The sequence below is a fragment of the Babylonia areolata genome, chromosome 8 (assembly GCF_041734735.1).
Source record: "Babylonia areolata isolate BAREFJ2019XMU chromosome 8, ASM4173473v1, whole genome shotgun sequence".
Classification (NCBI taxonomy): Eukaryota; Metazoa; Mollusca; class Gastropoda; order Neogastropoda; family Buccinidae; genus Babylonia; species Babylonia areolata.
The window spans coordinates 46,454,401-46,475,254 of record NC_134883.1 but is presented as its reverse complement, the minus strand read 5'-3'; the positions used below and the strand labels follow the sequence as shown (position 1 = coordinate 46,475,254).

Here is a 20,854-nt window from a genome sequence, read left to right as displayed (position 1 = left end):
TCCATTCACTAGGACACAATAGTTAACCTTTCCTAATCACCAGCAAACAATGTTTATCCTCCTTTTCCATTCACTAGGACACAATGTTTGACCTTTCCTAATCACCAGCAAACAATGTTTGTCCTCCTTTTCCATTCACTAGGACACAATGTTTAACCTTTCCTAATCACCAGCAAACAATGTTTGGCCTCCTTTTTCCATTCACTAGGACACAATGTTTAACCTTTCCTAATCACCAGCAAACAATGTTTATCCTCCTTTTCCATTCACTAGGACACAATGTTTAACCTTTCCTAATCACCAGCAAACAATGTTTATCCTCCTTTTCCATTCACTAGGACACAATGGTTAACCTTTCCTAATCATTAGCAAACAATGTTTATCCTCCTTTTCCATTCACTAGGACACAATGTTTAACCTTTCCTAATCACCAGAAAACAATGTTTATCCTCCTTTTCCATTCACTAGGACACAATGTTTAACCTTTCCTAATCACCAGCAAACAATGTTTGTCCTCCTTTTCCATTCACTAGGACACAATGTTTAACCTTTCCTAATCACCAGCAAACAATGTTTGGCCTCCTTTTTCCATTCACTAGGACACAATGTTTGACCTTTCCTAATCACCAGCAAACAATGTTTATCCTCCTTTTCCATTCACTAGGACACAATGTTTAACCTTTCCTAATCACCAGCAAACAATGTTTGGCCTCCTTTTCCATTCACTAGGACACAATGTTTAACCTTTCCTAATCACCAGCAAACAATGTTTGGCCTCCTTTTTCCATTCACTAGGACACAATGTTTGACCTTTCCTAATCACCAGCAAACAATGTTTATCCTCCTTTTCCATTCACTAGGACACAATGTTTGACCTTTCCTAATCACCAGCAAACAATGTTTGTCCTCCTTTTCCATTCACTAGGACACAATAGTTAACCTTTCCTAATCACCAGCAAACAATGTTTATCCTCCTTTTCCATTCACTAGGACACAATGTTTGACCTTTCCTAATCACCAGCAAACAATGTTTGTCCTCCTTTTCCATTCACTAGGACACAATGTTTAACCTTTCCTGATCACCAGCAAACAATGTTTGGCCTCCTTTTTCCATTCACTAGGACACAATGTTTAACCTTTTCTAATCACCAGCAAACAATGTTTATCCTCCTTTTCCATTCACTAGGACACAATGTTTGACCTTTCCTAATCACCAGCAAACAATGTTTATCCTCCTTTTCCATTCACTAGGACACAATGTTTAACCTTTCCTAATCACCAGAAAACAATGTTTATCCTCCTTTTCCATTCACTAGGACACAATGTTTAACCTTTCCTAATCACCAGCAAACAATGTTTATCCTCCTTTTCCCTTCACTAGGACACAACGTTTATCCTTTCCCAGTGACTAGGACACTTTGTTTATCCTTTCCCAGTTGCTAGGACACAATGTTTATCCTGCTTTCCCAGTCACTAGGACACAATGTTTATCCTTTCCCAGTCACTAGGACACATTGTTTATCCTTTCCCAGTCACTAGGACACAATGTTTATCCTCCTTTCCCAGTCACTAGGACACATTGTTTATCCTTTCCCAGTCACTAGGACACATTGTTTATCGTTTCCCAGTCACTAAGACACAATGTTAATCCTTTCCCAGTTGCTAGGACACATTGTTTATCCTCCTTAATCACAAGGACACAATGTTTATCCTCTTTGATTAATCACAAGGACACAATGTTTATCCTCTTTGATTAATCACAAGGACACAATGTTTATTGGACACAATGTTTATCCTCCTTGATTAATCACAAGGACACGATGTTTATCCTCTTTGATTAATCACAAGGACACAATGTTTATCGGACACAATGTTTATCCTCCTTGATTAATCACAAGGACACAATGTTTATCCACCTTCCAATCACAAGGACACAATGTTTAACCTCCTTTCCCAATGACAAGGACACAATGTTTAACATCTTTCCCAATCAAAAGGACAGAATGTTTATCCTCCTTGATTAATCACAAGGACACAATGTTTATCCTCCTTGATTAATCACAAGGACACAATGTTTATCCTTGATTAATCACAAGGACACAATGTTTATCCACCTTCCAATCACTTGCTATCATTTTCCATGATGAAAACAATGGATCACACTGACAGTTCACTGGGAATCACAGTATCAACCCATCATGGACCATGCTGACAGTTCACTGGGAATCACAGTACCAGCCCATCATGGACCATGCTGACAGTTCACTGGGAATCACAGTATCAACCCATCATGGACCATGCTGACAGTTCACTGGGAATCACAGTATCAACCCATCATGGACCATGCTGACAGTTCACTGGGAATCACAGTATCAACCCATCATGGACCATGCTGACAGTTCACTGGGAATCACAGTATCAACCCATCATGGACCACACTGACAGTTCACTGGGAATCACAGTATCAACCCATCATGGACCACACTGACAGTTCACTGGGAATCACAGTATCAACCCATCAGAAACTAGATTTGCGGATCCAACATGTCCAGTCATAGTCTACATTGGACAGTAAAGATCTCACAAGAACCAAGATTCTATCAGCAATCACAAGAATACCAAAAAAAAAAAAAAAAAAAAAAAAAAAAATTGCTGCCACTATTCAAAATCTTTCCAATCTTTCCTGATTTATTAATACGAGGATCTAAAGAGAATCAGAGAATGTTATCAGTACTCATAAAGTCCTGTAAATCAAAATGTCTCTCCCTTTCACAGACACAGACACAGACACAGACACACACCTTGTTGAGGGCAGTCAGGCCGATGACGAGGGCCACATGACCGGCGGACGCTGTACCTTGGGGAAGTGGATGAAGTGCGCCCTGTGACCCCTGACTCAGGGTGTCCAGTAACTGGGCGCTGTCCTCAAACATGCTGGGTGGGTGACGGGACGGCTGCAGGCGTACCTGGTACCTGTACACACAGACGATACTACCTGTACTCTTGGATGTCATTACCTGTACACACAGGCATCACTACCTGTCACTACCTGTACACACATACATCACTACCTGTCACTACATGTACACAGACGTCACTACCTGTCACTACCTGTACACATACACGTCACTACCTGTACACATACATCACTACCTGTACACATACATCACTACCTGTCACTACCTGTACACATACATCACTACCTGTCACTACCTGTACTTATATACATCACTACCTGTACACACAGACATCACTACCTGTACACAGACATCACTACCCGTCACTATCTGTGCACATGGATGTCACTACCTGTACACATATACATCACTACCTGTCACTACCTGTACACATACATCACTACCTGTCACTACCTGTACACATATACATCACTACCTGTCACTACCTGTACACATATACATCACTACCTGTCACTACCTGTACACATGGACGTCACTACCTGTACACAGACATAACTACCTGTCACTATCTGTACACAGACATCACTACCTGTACACATATACATCACTACATGTCACTATCTGTACACATATACATCACTACCTGTCACTACCTGTACACACAGACGTCACTACCTGTACACATACATCACTACCTGTCACTATCTGTACACATATACATCACTACCTGTCACTACCTGTACACATACATCACTACCTGTCACTACCTGTACACATATACATCACTACCTGTCACTACCTGTACACATATACATCACTGCCTGTCACTACCTGTGTACATGGACGTCACTACTTGTACACGGACATCACTACCTGTCACTACCTGTACACAGACATCACTACCTGTCACTACCTGTACACACATACATCACTACCTGTCACTATCTGTACACACAGACATCACTACCTGTACACAGACATCACTACCTGTCACTACCTGTACACACAGACATCACTACCTGTCACTACCTGTAAACAGACATCACTACCTGTCACTATCTGTACAAAGACATCACTACCTGTACACAGACATCTCTACCTGTCACTATATGTGCACAGACATCACTACCTGTCACTACCTGTACACATGGATGTCACTATCTGTCACTACCTGTACACACAGACGTTACTATCTGTACACATAGACCTCACTACCCGTCAGTACCTGCACACATAGATCACAGGAAAGATGACAGTGACAGAGAGACAGACAGTGACAGACAGACAGGAAAGATGTCAGTGACAGACAGACAGACAGAGAGACAGACAGGAAAGATGTCAGTGACAGACAGACAGACAGACAGACAGGAAAGATGTCAGTGACAGACAGACAGACAGTGACAGACAGACAGTGACAGACAGACAGTCAGACAGGAAAGATGACAGACAGACAGACAGACAGGAAAGATGACAGTGACAGACAGACAGGAAAGTGACAGACAGACAGTCAGACAGGAAAGATGTCAGTGACAGACAGACAGACAGTGACAGACAGTCAGACAGGAAAGATGACAGTGACAGACAGTGACAGTGACAGACAGTCAGACAGGAAAGATGACAGACAGACAGTGAGACAGGAAAGATGACAGTTACAGACAGTCAGACAGGAAAGATGACAGTTACAGACAGTCAGACAGAAAGATGACAGTGACACAGACAGACAGGAAAGATGACAGTGACAGACAGACAGACAGACAGTGACAGACAGACATTCAGACAGGAAAGATGACAATGACAGACAGTCAGACAGTGACAGACAGACAAAAAAAAAAGATGACCGCCTCACTTGTAATTCAGTGTGTAGCGAGCGATTCCCGTCACAATGGATCCTTCCATGAACTTCTGAAAGACAAAGTTCCATGAAGTTTTTATCCAGTGAAAACTGTTCCATGATGTTATTATATGGTGAAAACTGTTTCATGATGTTATTATCCAGTGAAAACTGTTCCATGATGTTATTATATGGTGAAAACTGTTTCATGATGTTATCATACAGTGAAAACTGCTCTATGATGTATCATCCAGTGAAAACTGTTCCATGGTGTTATCATGCAGTGAAAACTGTTCCATGGTGTTATCATAAATCTGTTCCATGGTGTTATCATACAGTGAAAACTGTTCCATGGTGTTATAAAGTAAAAACTGTTCCATGATGTTAAGATATACAGTGAAAGCTGTTCCTTGATGCTATTATACAGTGAAAACTGTTCCATGGTATTACTATAAGGTGAAAACTGTTCCATGGTATTATTATGCAGTGGAAACTGTTCCATGGTGCTTTCATACAGTGAAAACTGTTCCATGGTGTTATCATACAGTGAAAACTGTTCCATGGTGTTATCAATCATACAGTGAAAACTGTTCCATGGTGTTATCATACAGTGAAAACTGTTCCATGGTGTATCATAGTGAAAACTGTTCCATGGTGTTATCATACAGTGAAAACTGTTCCATGGTGTTATCATACAGTGAAAACTGTTCCATGGTGTTATCAATCATACAGTGAAAACTGTTCCATGGTGTTATCAATCATACAGTGAAAACTGTTCCATGGAGTGAAAACTGTTCCATGGAGTGAAAACTGTTCCATGGTGTTACCATATGGTGAAAACTGTTCCATGGTGTCATACAGTGAAAACTGTTCCATGGTGTTATCATACAGTGAAAACTGTTCCAAACTGTTCCATACTGTTATTATGCAGTGAAAACTGTTCAAAGATGTTATCATAAAACTGTTCCATGATGTTATCATACGGTGAAAACTGTTCCATGATGTTATCAATCATACAGTGAAAACTGTTCCATGATGTTATCATAGTGAAAACTGTTCCACGGTGTTATTATTACTCAATGAAAACTGTGCTCCATCATGAATATCATTATACAATATGTCTGCATGTGCGTGTGCGTGTGCATGCATGCATGCGTGTGGTCGGTTTTCTAATTTGTCGGTTTTTCCAATTGGTCGGTTTTTCTAATTTGTTTCATCCCCCTTCTTTTTCTTTTTTTTCTTTTTTTTATGCTGCAGAGGTTCCCCTCTGTTTTATTTAATCCAAAGTAGTGTTTCGTTTTGGGTGATAGCATCAGATTTACTTGTACAGCAAAGTTCCCATTATTCTAATTAGTGGAACTGTTCGACCCTAACATGTAATATGCCGTCTTGATTACATTACGAAACCTTAATTTGATGAGAAAGAGTGAGAGACAGTGTGAGTGTGTGTGTGAGTGAGTGGGCAGGGGAATGAGGTGGGGGAACTATAATGGGCGTTTGTGTGCATGCATGGATGTATGTAGGGAGAGGGTGGGGGAGACACGTATGTGAGTATGTGTGTGCGTTAGAATATTTTTTGAGATAATGATATTAATGAAATTTGGTAAATTGATTTGTTAAATATGTTATTTTTAAATCATACCTTCCCTCAAATCAGTATTTCCTTGTGTTGCTCAGTTAACTCTCTCCATACGAACGGCAAAAGAGACGACGTTAACAGCGTTTCACCCCAATTACCATCATCAAAATATTGCAAGCGGAAGGCTCTTATACTGAAGAGGTGAATGTTGACAAAGAATACCACAATTCTGACGACAGAAGCTAAAGGTTGGGTCGTTCAGACACCCACTGGACATCCAAGGGGTCTGTGTAGAGGAGAAGAGAGGACTGGCCGTACTGAGTGAGTTAATATTTTATTCAAATGGTTGAGAAAATGTCAGTACAACAAACAGTTAATCTGACAATGAATGGTTTCAGTCAGTCAGTCAGCATGCGTGTGTGACCTTGTTCCTGGAGAGCAGCCCCCCGTGCACCAGCTTGGAGAAGGCCTGAGCGACCACGTGGTCTGGATACTGCTTCAGTGTGACGTACATCTCGTAGTCCCTCAGCTGTTTGTCCCCCACACTCTGCACATGGCTCTGCACACAGCACCACACCACACCACATCACATCACATCACCACATCACAACACCATAATCACCACACATCACAACACCATATCACACACCATATCACATCACCACACATCACATCACCACACCACACCACATCACATCACCACACCCCACATCCCCACACCACCACATCACACAACGCCACACATCACCACACCACATCACCACACCACACATCACAACACCCCATATCACAACATGACACCACATCACAGCACATCACATCAGAACACCACACATTACAATATGACACCACAACACCACACACCCCACACCACATCACATCAGAAACCCCACACATCAGAACACCACACATCAGAACACTATACCACACCACCACATCACAATACCCCACACCACATCACAACACCACACCACAACACCACACCACATGACATAACACTACATCACAACACCACATCACAACACCCCACACCACCCCACATCATATCGCAACACCCCACATCACAACACAACACCCCACATCACATCACAACACCCCACACCACATCATAACACCATATCACAACACAACACCATATCACACCACCACACCAAACATCACAGCACCACACCACACACCACTACATCACAACACCACATCACAACACCCCACACCACACCACACATCACAACACCACACATCACATCACCACACCACACACCACACCACGACATCACAACACACCATGCATTTTTCATGACGTATAATTATTAATATACAAATAAGTCATGGGGCAAATAGCAAAGCATTCCCCCCCCCCCCCACCCCCCACCCCCAACATATATCGGTCAAGGGGACAGTGAAGAGGTGAAGCAAAGAGACACACTGACCAGCTGGAAGTCACGCAGAGCAGTGTGACAGATGTCGGTGCAGGAAGACACGTCTCTCCACACACTGCTGGGGCTGACGTCCTCCGCCAGCATCACCTCATAGACCCCCTCCAGCTGTCGCAGGGACTGCGGCAACACACCGGACGACTGCACTGGTTGAAACCTGTCACACACATCACACTGGTTCACACCTCACACACATCACACTGGTTCACACCTCACACACATCACACTGGTCCACACCTCACACTGGTTCATAATAGTTCACACCTCACACAAACATCACACTGGTTCACACCTCACACACACATCACACTGGTTCACACCTCACACACACATCACACTGGTCCACACCTCACACACACATCACACTGGTTCATAATGGTTCACACCTCACACACACACATCACACTGGTTCACACCTCACACACACACACACACACACACACTGGTTCATAATGGTTCACACCTCACACACACATCACACTGGTTCACACCACACACACACATCACACAGGTTCACACCTCACACACACATCACACTGGTTCATAATGGTTCACACCTCACACACATCACACTGGTTCGCACCTCACACACACACACATCACACTGGTTCATAATGGTTCACACCTCACACACACACATCACACTGGTTCACACCTCACACACACATCACACTGGTTCATAATGGTTCACACCTCACACACACATCACACTGGTTCACACCTCACACACACATCACACTGGTTCACACCACACACACACACACATCACAATAGTTCACACTGGTTCACACCTCACTCACACATCACACTGGTTCACACCTCACACACACATCACACTGGTTCATAATGGTTCACACCTCACACACACACACACACATCACACTGGTTCATAATGGTTCACACCTCACACACACATCACACAGGTTCACACCTCACACACACATCACACTGGTTCATAATGGTTCACACCTCACACACACATCACACAGGTTCACACCTCACACACACACATCACACTGGTTCATAATGGTTCACACCTCACACACACATCACACAGGTTCACACCTCACACACACACATCACACTGGTTCATAATGGTTCACACCTCACACACATCACACTGGTTCGCACCTCACACACACACACATCACACTGGTTCATAATGGTTCACACCTCACACACACACACACACATCACACAGGTTCACACCTCACACTGGTTCATAATGGTTCACACCTCACACACACATCACAATGGTTCACATCACACACACACACATCACAATGGTTCACACTAGTTCACACCTCACACACACACATCACACTGGTTCAAACCTCACACACACACACACACATCACACTGGTTCATAATGGTTCACACCTCACATACACATCACACTGGTTCGCACCTCACACACACACACATCACACTGGTTCATAATGGTTCACACCTCTCTCTCACACACACACACATCACACTGGTTCACACCTTACACACACATCACACTGGTTCACACCTCACACACACAGAACCACCTCACACACACACATTACACTGGTTCACACCTCACACACGCATCACAATGGTTCACACTGTTTCACACTAGACACACATCACACTGGTTCACACCTCACATACACACACACACACAAAATCACACTGATTCATAATGGTTCACACCTCACACACACATCACAATGGTTCACACCACACACACATCACACTGGTTCATACCACACACACACACACATCACACTGGTTCACACCACACACACATCACACTGGTTCACACCTCACACACATCACACTGGTTCACACCTCACACACACCACACTGGTTCACTCATCACACACACATCACACTGGTTCACACCTCACACACATCACACTGGTTCACACCTCACACACACATCACACTGGTTCACTCATCACACACACACCACACTGGTTCACACCTCACACACACACACACACACCACACTGGTTCACACCTCACACACACACATACACATCACATTGGTTTATGCCCATTACATACACATTAAAAACCATCTGTTGTGACATTAATCCTTGATTATGGTGATACAGATAAATGGAATTTGTTGTATTTAAAAAAAGATGTGGGGAAAGCTAATTTCTTTAATAAAAAACAAACAAACACTTACAGGTAAATCTGAAATACTGTGTTCTTGAGTAATTCAATTAAAAACACTAAAAGTTAATTGCAAGTCCGCTGTTCAAAAAGTATTTGCCAGCTTGACATAAAACAGAAGAAAGAAATGTGCACTACATACACCATGAACATGTCAATGAGGTCAATGATGAGGGCCTGAATGAGGGATGAATTACATACACCATGAACTATTCAATGAGGTCAATGATGAGGGCCTGAATGAGGGATGCACTACATACACCATGAACTTGTCAATGAGGTCAATGATGAGGACCTGAATGAGGAATGCACTACATACACCATGAACTTGTCAATGAGGTCAATGATGAGGGCCTGAATGAGGGATGCACTACATACACCATGAACAATTCAATGAGGTCAATGATGAGGACCTGAATGAGGGATGCACTACATACACCATGAACTTGTCAATGAGGTCGTTCATGAGGGCCTTGATGAGGGCTGCGGACTCTTCACTGCATATCACCACCTTGTTCTTCAACTTCAGCTTCTGTCCGTACTTTGACACCAGTTCCTGTCAACACCATCATCAAAAAACAATTATAAAAAATAATCAATCCACATGGAAATCCATTTGTGCAATCACAAATATAAAGCACACACACACACACACAAATTATTTAAGAAATTACTTATAGATTCAAATAATCAATATTACCAATGTTGTGTAAACACAAAGAATGCAGCTAATCCCAAACATTTTCTAATTTGACACCAGCAGCACATTCAAGACAAATTACAAGTCTAATGTACAGAATTCGTTTAAATGCCTTTCATACAAAATTTTCTAAAAATATAAAATGTATATGCGGTAAGCAAATAACTGTAAGTCATCTACTCATTCATTGTCCGAGCATAAGACAGTTAATTCCTAAAGATGTAGTTGATGACTTTTCTTCCAATATTTCATTAGCCACTGAAAAGATTTTGAATGATTATTCATTGCTTAGAATGTTTTCGGAAATTTTAAACTCCAGTCCAGTTGGTGTCCTCCTTTGATGTGTTATAATTAATGTTGTTATATATATTTACATTGTTGTAGGTTAATACTTGTTGATATGTATATACATATTTTCCTTCCCATGACACCTCATTCAATACACACCAACATCTCTTTAGACCTTTTTCTTATAATATACTTTTCCTCTGATACATAACATGAATACTTTTTTACACCAATATTCACATGCATTCCCTTTCCTTTATCCACTTCTTTACTCCTTTCCGTCTAAAAACACTTATAGTGAATAGACGTTAAACTGAAGATAAAACACACACACGCGTGCGCGCACACGCACACACGTCTGTGGGTGTGTCTGTCAGTCATTCATATAATGTTGTGTCAGTGGGTGTGCGTCTGTCAGTGACTATCATGTGTCAGTGGGTGTGTCTGTCAGTGACTATCATGTGTCAGTGGGTGTGTCTGTCAGTGACTATCATGTGTTAGTGGGTGTGTCTGTCAGTGACTATCATGTGTTAGTGGGTGTGTCTGTCAGTGACTATCATGTGTCAGTGGGTGTGTCTGTCAGTGACTATCATGTGTCAGTGGGTGTGCGTCTGTCAGTGACTATCATGTGTCAGTGGGTGTGTCTGTCAGTGACTATCATGTGTCAGTGGGTGTGTCTGTCAGTGACTATCATGCTGTGTCAGTGGGTGTGTCTGTCAGTGACTATCATGTGTTAGTAGGTGTGTCTGTCAGTGACTATCATGTGTTAGTGGGTGTGTCTGTCAGTGACTATCATGCTGTGTCAGTGGGTGTGTCTGTCAGTGACTATCATGTGTCAGTGGGTGTGTCTGTCAGTGACTATCATGCTGTGTCAGTGGGTGTGTCTGTCAGTGACTATCATGCTGTGTCAGTGGGTGTGTCTGTCAGTGACTATCATGCTGTGTCAGTGGGTGTGTCTGTCAGTAACTATCATGCTGTGTCAGTGGGCGTGTCTGTCAGTGACTACCATGCTGAGTCAGTGGGTGTGTCTGTCAGTGACTATCATGCTGTGTCAGTGGGTGTGTCTGTCAGTGACTATCATGCTGTCTCAGTGGGTGTGTCTGTCAGTGACTATTAAGCTGTGTCCAGGGGGATGTCCTACCTTGTCGTTCATCAGACACATGAGGTAGTGGGACACACTCAGCCGGATGTTGGGACGCTTCATGTGGCGCCTGATACAGCAGCCAATGGCCGCTGTTGTCTTGTCCTTTGATGACTGTCAACATAGCAACACACACCACAGTGTGGTGGTTATAGCAACACAAATATCAACACACATGACACACACCACAATGTGTCAGTCATATCAACACACAGGACACACACCACAATGCGTCAGTCATAGCAACACACATGACACACATCACAATGTGTTAGTCATAGCAACACACATGACACACACCACAATGTGTCAGTCATAGCAACACACATGACACACACCACAATGTGTCAGTCATAGCAACACACATGACACACACCACAATGTGTCAGTCATAGCAACACACGACACACACGACAGTGTGACAGTCATAGCCCCCACAGAGCAATACACTGAGTGGTGTTGGCCCCCACAGAGCACTGAGAGAGTGCAGACAGAACACAGTGCAGAAAGCACACTGAGAGAGTGCAGACAGAACACAGTGCAGACAGTGCACTGAGAGAGTGCAGACAGAACACAGTGCAGACAGTGCACTGAGAGAGTGCAGACAGAACACAGTGCAGACAGTGCACTGAGAGAGTGCAGACAGTGCACAGTGCAGACACAGCACAGTGCAGACAGTGCACTGATAGAGTGCAGACAGAACACAGTGCAGACAGTGCACTGAGAGAGTGCAGACAGAACACAGTGCAGACAGTGCACTGAGAGAGTGCAGACAGAACACAGTGCAGACAGTGCACTGAGAGAGTGCAGACAGAACACAGTGCAGACAGTGCACTGAGAGAGTGCAGACAGAACACAGTGCAGACAGCGCACTGAGAGAGTGCAGACAGTGCACGAGTGCAGACAGAGCACAGTGCAGACAGTGCACTGAGAGAGTGCAGACAGAGCACAGTGCAGACAGTGCACTGAGAGAGTGCAGACAGAGCACAGTGCAGACAGTGCACTGAGAGAGTGCAGACAGTGCAGACAGTGCACAGTGCAGACAGTGCACTCACCGCCACACGCTGATGCAGCACGTCACGGATGGGCATGTAGTAACTCTGGTTGACCAAGTCTCCAGCCAGGTAGGTCAAGGCCACTCGCCCCAACAGCATCTGCAACACACACCACTCAGCACTGAGCACATGTCAAACTGCATTGAGCATGCTGCACTGAGCACATGTCAAACTGCATTGAGCATGCTGCACTGAGCACATGTCAAACTGCATTGAGCATGCTGCACTGAGCACATGTCAAACTGCATTGAGCATGCTGCACTGAGCACATGTCAAACTGCATTGAGCATGCTGCACTGAGCACATGTCAAACTGCATTGAGCATGCTGCACTGAGCACATGTCAAACTGCATTGAGCATGCTGCACTGAGCACATGGACAGGGAGAGGACAGAGAGAGAGGAGAGATGGAACAGAGAGAGGATAAGAGAAGAGACAGAGAGAGGAGAGACTGAATAGAGGGCAGAGAGAGGAGAGACAGAGAGAGGAGAGAGAAGAGACAGAGAGAGAGAAGAGACAGAGAGTGAAGACAGAGAGAGAGAAGAGACAGAGAGTGAAGACAGAGAGAGAGGAGAGACAGAGAGAGGAGAGAGAAGAGACAGAGAGAGAGAAGAGACAGACAGTGGAGAGAAATGAGACAGAGAGGAGAGACAGAGGCAGACAGTGGAGAGAGATAAGACAGAGAGAGGAGAGACAGAGACGGAGAGAGGAGAGACAGAGACGGAGAGAGGAGAGACAGAGAGAGGAGAGAGGAGAGACAGGGAGAGGAGAGACAGAGAGAGGAGAGACAGAGAGGAGAGAGGAGAGACAGAGAGAGGAGAGACAGAGAGAGGAGACAGAGAGAGGAGAGACAGAGAGGAGAGACAGAGACGGAGAGAGGAGAGACAGAGACGGAGAGAGGAGAGACAGAGAGAGGAGAGATGGAATAAAGGGCAGAGAGAGGAAAGAGGAGAGACAGAGAGAGGAGAGACAGAGAGAGGAGACAGAGAGAGGAGAGAGAAGAGACAGAGAGGAGAGAGATGGAACAGAGGGCAGAGAGTGGACAGAGATGAGACAGAGAGAGGAAAGACAGGGAGAGGAGAAAGAGACAGACAGTGGAGAGAGATGAGACAGAGAGAGGGGAGACAGACAGGAGAGACAGAGAGATGAGAGAAGAAACAGAGAGAGGAGAGAGGGAACAGAGACAGAGAGAGGAGAGAGGAGAGACAGAGAGAGGAGAGAAGAGACAGAGAGAGTACAGAGAGAGAGAGGAGAGATGGAATAGAGGGCAGAGAGAGAAGAGAGAGGAGACAGAGAGAGGAGAGACGGAACAGAGGACAGAGAGAGGAGAGAGAAGAGACAGAGAGAGGAGAGAGAAGAAACGAGGATAATCAAATCAAATTATGTTGCTTAGTTAGAGCCTCGCAGACCACTGAGGTCATCTCAAGGCTATCACCACGTTAGCATCTACTTCAAGTCAAGGGTAAAAAAAGTACAATAAAAAGTAACCACAGCTTCAGTCTTTACAAACACTCCAATCAGATTGAAATGTTCACTTCTTTCAAGAAGTCCATGAGCATCCACAGGGGGACATCATGAAACAAAGTCTTCCAAGAATCTGCCGTGTAATGTCTGTACTTATGTCATGAGAATCTCAGCAGTCAATGAGCACCTGTTTCACAGTGAGAAGGCTCGTCACAGGCAATATATTGAGAAGCCTCCTCGACGGGCGCAATAGCCAAGTGGTTAAAGTGTTGGACTGTCAATCTGAGGGTCCCGGTTTCGTATCACGGTGACGGCGCCTGGTGGGTAAAGGGTGGAGATTTTTACGATCTCCCAGGTCAACATATGTGCAGACCTGCTAGTGCCTGAACCCCCTTCGTGTGTATATGCAAGCAGAAGATCAAATACGCACTTTAAAGATCCTGTAATCCATGTCAGCATTCGGTGGGTTATGGAAACAAGAACATACCCAGCATGCACCCCCCCGAAAACGGAGTGTGGCTGCCTACATGGCGGGGTAAAAACGGTCATACACGTAAAAGCCCACTCATGTGCATACGAGTGAACGCAGCAGAAAAGGAAAGAGAAGCCTCCTCCCCTTTTAACAGTAAGAATGAGTAAGAAAAGAGTGCCCCGTGTCCAGTCTGCACAGCACTGGAGGGAGGTTGCATGCTGGGTTAGATGTATGTTCTTGTTTCCATAACCCACCAAATGCTGACATGGATTCACGTGCGTATCTGATTTTCTGCATTCATATATGAAGGGGGTTCAGGCACAAGCAGGTCTGCGCATATGTTGAGCTGGGAGATCGGAAAAAAATCTCCACCCTTTACCCACCATGCGCCATTATCGAGATTCAAACCCTGGACCCTCCGCTTTAACCACTCGGCTGTTGAAGAGAAAGATGTGAAGGACTCACAATGCTGATCTCTTGGGGAGAGAACTTGGAACGTCGCCCTTTCATCAGCTGGTTGGCTTCTCGGTCCACCTCGTCAAACAGGTGCTTACCTGTCAGTCACAGGTCAACATCATTAAACAGGTGCATACCTGTCACAGGTCAACATCATCAAACAGGTGCATACCTGTCACAAGTCAACGTCATCAAACAGGTGAATACCTGTCACAAGTCAACATCATCAAACAGGTGCATTCCTGTCACAAGTCAACGTCATCAAACAGGTGCATACCTGTCACACGTCAACACCATCAAACAGGTGCATACCTGTCAAAGGTCAACGTCATCAAACAGGTGCATACCTGTCAAGTCAACGTCATCAAACAGGTACATACCTGTCAAAGGTCAACATCATCAAACACATGCATACCTGTCACAAGTCAACATCATCAAACACATGCATACCTGTCAAAGGTCAATGTCATCAAACAGGTGCATGCCTGTCACAGGTCAACATAATCAAACAGGCACATACCTGTCAAAGGTCAATGTCATCAAACAGGTGCATGCCTGTCACAGGTCAACAACATCAAACAGGTGCTTACCTGTCACAGGTCAATGTCATCAAACAGGTGCATACCTGTCACAGAGATCAGGTCAATTTCTTCTGGGTCTCACACACACACACACACACACACACACACACACACACACAGAGTAAATCTCTTCTCACTCATATACACAAGCATACACACATACATAGTTCTCTCTCACAAACACACACACAACACTCACACACACACACACACACATACATACATACACACACACACACACATATATCTATCTATCTATCTATCTATCTATATCTATCTATCTCTATCTCTCTCTATATATATATCCATCTATCTATCTATCTATCTATCTATCTATCTATCTATCTATCTATCTATCTATATATCTATAGACACACACACACACACACACATGCACGGTGCCAACTCTCAGTCTTACCTCTCTTTGCTAGCTTTTCTGCCACCAGTTTCTCCTTCCTGCGACCTGACCACAAAACCCACAGAGGACATGAACATGGCCACAAAACCCAGAGAGGACATGAACGTGGCCACAAGCTACTGAGAGGACATGAACATGGCCACAAGCTACTGAGAGGACATGAACATGGCCAGAAAGCACAAAGCAGGCATGAACATGGCCACAGCACACAGAGGACATGAACATGGCCACAACACAGAGGACATGAACATGGCCGCAAACCACAGTGGACATGAACATGGCATCAAAACACAGGACACGAACATGGCCACAAAACACAGAGAGGACATGAACATGGCCACACACCACAGGACATGAACATGGCATCAAAACACAGGACATGAACATGACCACAACACACAGAGGACATGAACATGGCCGCACATCACAGGACATGAACATGCCCACAACACAGAGGACATGAACATGGCCACAAACCACAGAGGACATGAACATGGCATCAAAACACATTAACATGGCCACAAAACATAGAGAGGACATGAACATGGCCACAAACCACACAGAGGACATGAACATGGACACACACCACAGGACATGAACAAGGCCGCACATCACAGGACATGAACATGCCCACAACACACAAAGGACATGAACATGCCCACAACACACAGAGAACACGAACATGGCCACTAACGGCAGAAAGGACATGAACATGGCCACAAACCACAGGACATGAACATGGCCACTAACCACAGAAAGGACATGAACATGGCCACAACACACACAGGACATGAACATGGCCACAACACACAGAGGACATGAACATGGCCACTAACCACAGAAAGGACATGAACATGGCCACAAACCACAGGACATGAACATGGACACACACCACAGGACATGAACATGGCCACAATACACAGAGGACATTAACATGACCACAAAACACAGAGAGGACATGAACATGGCCACAAAAGACAGAGGACACGAACAACACAGAGGACATGAACATGGCTACAAAACACAGAGAGGACATGAACATGACCACAAAAGACACAGGACATGAACTAGACCACAAACCACAGAAAGTACATGAACATGGCCACAAACCACAGAGGACATGAACATGGCCACAAACCACAGAGGACATGAACATGGCCACAACACACAGAAAGGGCATTAACATGCACATGAACATGGCCACAAACCACAGAGCGCCAAACCACAGAGAGGACATGAAGGTGGACACACATCACACGAAGGACATGAATATGGCCACACACCACAGGACATGAACATGGCCACAAACCACAGAAAGGACATGAACATGGCTACAAACCACAGAGAGGACATGAATACGGCCACAAAACACAAAATTAATGGGACAAATAAAAGGACTCCAGTGACCACCTCCCTTTTCCACAGGAATGTGTGTCTGTGTGTGTGCGCAAGTGTGCGCATACATGTTTGTGTGTGTGTGTGCGTGTGTGTGCAAGTGTGCATGTGCGTGTTTGTGTGTGTGTGTGTGCGTGAGTGTGTGCATGCATGTTTCTCTGTGTGTGCATGTGTGCAAGTGTGCATGTGCGTGTCTGTTGGTGTGTGTGTGTACGTGAGTGTGCGCGTGCATGTTTCTCTGTGTGTGTCTGTGTGTGTATGTGCATGTGTATGTGTGTGTTTGTGTGCGTGTGTTTGTGTGTGTGTGTGTGTGTGTGGTGAGTGTGGATGGGTGGGTGTGAAGACCATGACTGATAGTGCAGAAAAGACAACTAAAATTTATTCTGCATATATGACACAGTGACTGTGTCCATCCTTTCTTGCATAGAACATCTTATTATAGTTAGTTTTTTGTGTGTTTTTTTTAAAGAAACAATGATCCTTTTTCCAGACAAAGCACACCATGTAAAGGAAAAAAAAGAAACAAAGATCCATTTACCAGACAAAGACCACTTTTTCTAAAATAATAGACGGATTGTCCCAACAAAACATGCACATGTTTAAATAAAACAGCTGTATGCTTGCAGATTACATATTTCCATTTTCCCACAAAACAGAGATAAGGACTCAGACGTCTGTGAGTCGACCATGGACCATAGCCTTGCCTGAAGACAACACTTACTGTTGTCCCACACCACAGCCTTGCCTGAAAACAACACTTACTGTTGTCCCACACCACAGCCTTGCCTGAAAACAACACTTACTGTTGTCCCACACCACAGCCTTGCCTGAAGACAACACTTACTGTTGTCCCACACCACAGCCTTGCCTGAAGACAACACTTACTGTTGTCCCACACCACAGCTTTGCCTGAAGACAACACTTACTGTTGTCCCACACCACAGCCTTGCCTGAAGACAACACTTACTGTTGTCCCACACCACAGCCTTGCCTGAAGACAACACTAACTACTGTCCCACACCACAGCCTTGCCTGAAAACAACACTTACTGTTGTCCCACACCACAGCCTTGCCTGAAGACAACACTTACTGTTGTCCCACACCACAGCCTTGCCTGAAAACAACACTTACTGTTGTCCCACACCACAGCCTTGCCTGAAAACAACACTTACTGTTGTCCCACATCACAGCCTTGCCTGAAAACAACACTTACTGTTGTCCCACATCACAGCCTTGCCTGAAAACAACACTTACTGTTGTCCCACACCACAGCCTTACCTGAAAACAACACTTACTGTTGTCCCACACCACAGCCTTACCTGAAAACAACACTTACTGTTGTCCCACACCACAGCCTTGCCTGGAAACAACACTTACTGTTGTCCCACACCACAGCCTTACCTGAAAACAACACTTACTGTTGTCCCACACCACAGCCTTACCTGAAAACAACACTTACTGTTGTCCCACACCACAGCCTTGCCTGAAGAAAACACTTACTTTTGCCCACACGTGCAGTGCGGTATTTGGCAGGCATGGGGTGGAAACTGTCTCTGAAGATGGTCCAGGGTTTCTTGGCACCACGCTTTGCCTGACGGCCCTCAGCACTGCCAGCCCCTGGGCCCTGCCTGCAGCCAGGCGCTGTCTTCGTCACACACACCTTTCTGGTCGAACCTCCACTGGCCACTGCCCCTCGTCTCTCTGAGGCACCAGCTGTCATGCAGAGTGGTACTGTCAGGCAGGTCAACAGACAACCACACAGACCACAGGACAACCACACAGACCATGGCACAACCACACAGACCACAGGACAACCACACAGACCATGGCACAACCACACAGACCACAGGACAACCACACAGACCACAGGACAACCACACAGACCACAGGACAACCACACAGACCACAGGACAACCACACAGACCACAGGACAACCACACAGACCATGGCACAACCACACAGACCACAGGACAACCACACAGACCACAGGACAACCACACAGACCATGGCACAACCACACAGACCACAGGACAACCACACAGACCACAGGACAACCACACAGACCACATGACAACCACACAGACCATGGCACAACCACACAGACCACGGCACAACCACACAGACCACAGGACAACCACACAGACCACAGGACAACCACACAGACCATGGCACAACCACACAGACCACAGGACAACCACACAGACCAACCACACAGACCATGGCACAACCACACAGACCACAAGACAACCACACATACCATGGCACAACCACACAGACCACAAGACAACCACACAGACCATGGCACAACCACACAGACCACAGGACAACCACACAGACCACAGGACAACCACACAGACCATGGCACAACCACACAGACCACATGACAACCACACAGACCACAGGACAACCACACAGACCACAGGACAACCACACAGACCATGGCACAACCACACAGACCACAGGACAACCACACAGACCATGGCACAACCACACAGACCATGGGACAACCACACATACCACAAGACAACCACACAGACCACAGGACAACCACACAGACCACAGGACAACCACACAGACCATGGCACAACCACACAGACCACAGGACAACCACACAGACCATGGGACAACCACACAGACCACAGGACAACCACACAGACCACAGGACAACCACACAGACCATGGCACAACCACACATACCACATGACAACCACACATACCACATGACAACCACACAGACCACAGAACCACACAGACCACGGCACAACCACACAGACCACAGGACAACCACACAGACCACGGCACAACCACACAGACCACAGCACAACCACACAGACCACAGGACAACCACACAGACCACAGGAGAGTGAGGCAGAGCGCGGAAGAAGAACCAAACACACAATGCACACACGTACCTGCAGAAGCATGGCATGTTTTCTGGCGTGCCCCACTTCCCTTCTGGCCTTTCTTCCC

The 20,854-nt window shown here is 45.3% G+C and overlaps 1 protein-coding gene across 1 annotated transcript in view; it reads right to left on the bottom strand.

Annotated features, from left to right (window-relative positions):
• Positions 1-20,854, bottom strand: part of LOC143285304 (uncharacterized) — a 188,015-nt gene that overhangs the window by 123,959 nt on the left and 43,202 nt on the right. Inside the window, exons 25-35 of the mRNA XM_076592568.1 lie at positions 20,797-20,853; positions 19,385-19,597; positions 16,490-16,534; positions 15,500-15,588; positions 13,100-13,198; positions 12,045-12,158; positions 10,353-10,471; positions 7,759-7,921; positions 6,753-6,887; positions 4,765-4,820; positions 2,802-2,973 (exon numbers count right to left, since the gene is read on the bottom strand). Coding sequence (XP_076448683.1) covers positions 2,802-2,973; positions 4,765-4,820; positions 6,753-6,887; positions 7,759-7,921; positions 10,353-10,471; positions 12,045-12,158; positions 13,100-13,198; positions 15,500-15,588; positions 16,490-16,534; positions 19,385-19,597; positions 20,797-20,853 — 1,262 coding nt within the window. The remainder of the gene's footprint in view (positions 1-2,801; positions 2,974-4,764; positions 4,821-6,752; positions 6,888-7,758; positions 7,922-10,352; positions 10,472-12,044; positions 12,159-13,099; positions 13,199-15,499; positions 15,589-16,489; positions 16,535-19,384; positions 19,598-20,796; position 20,854) is intronic.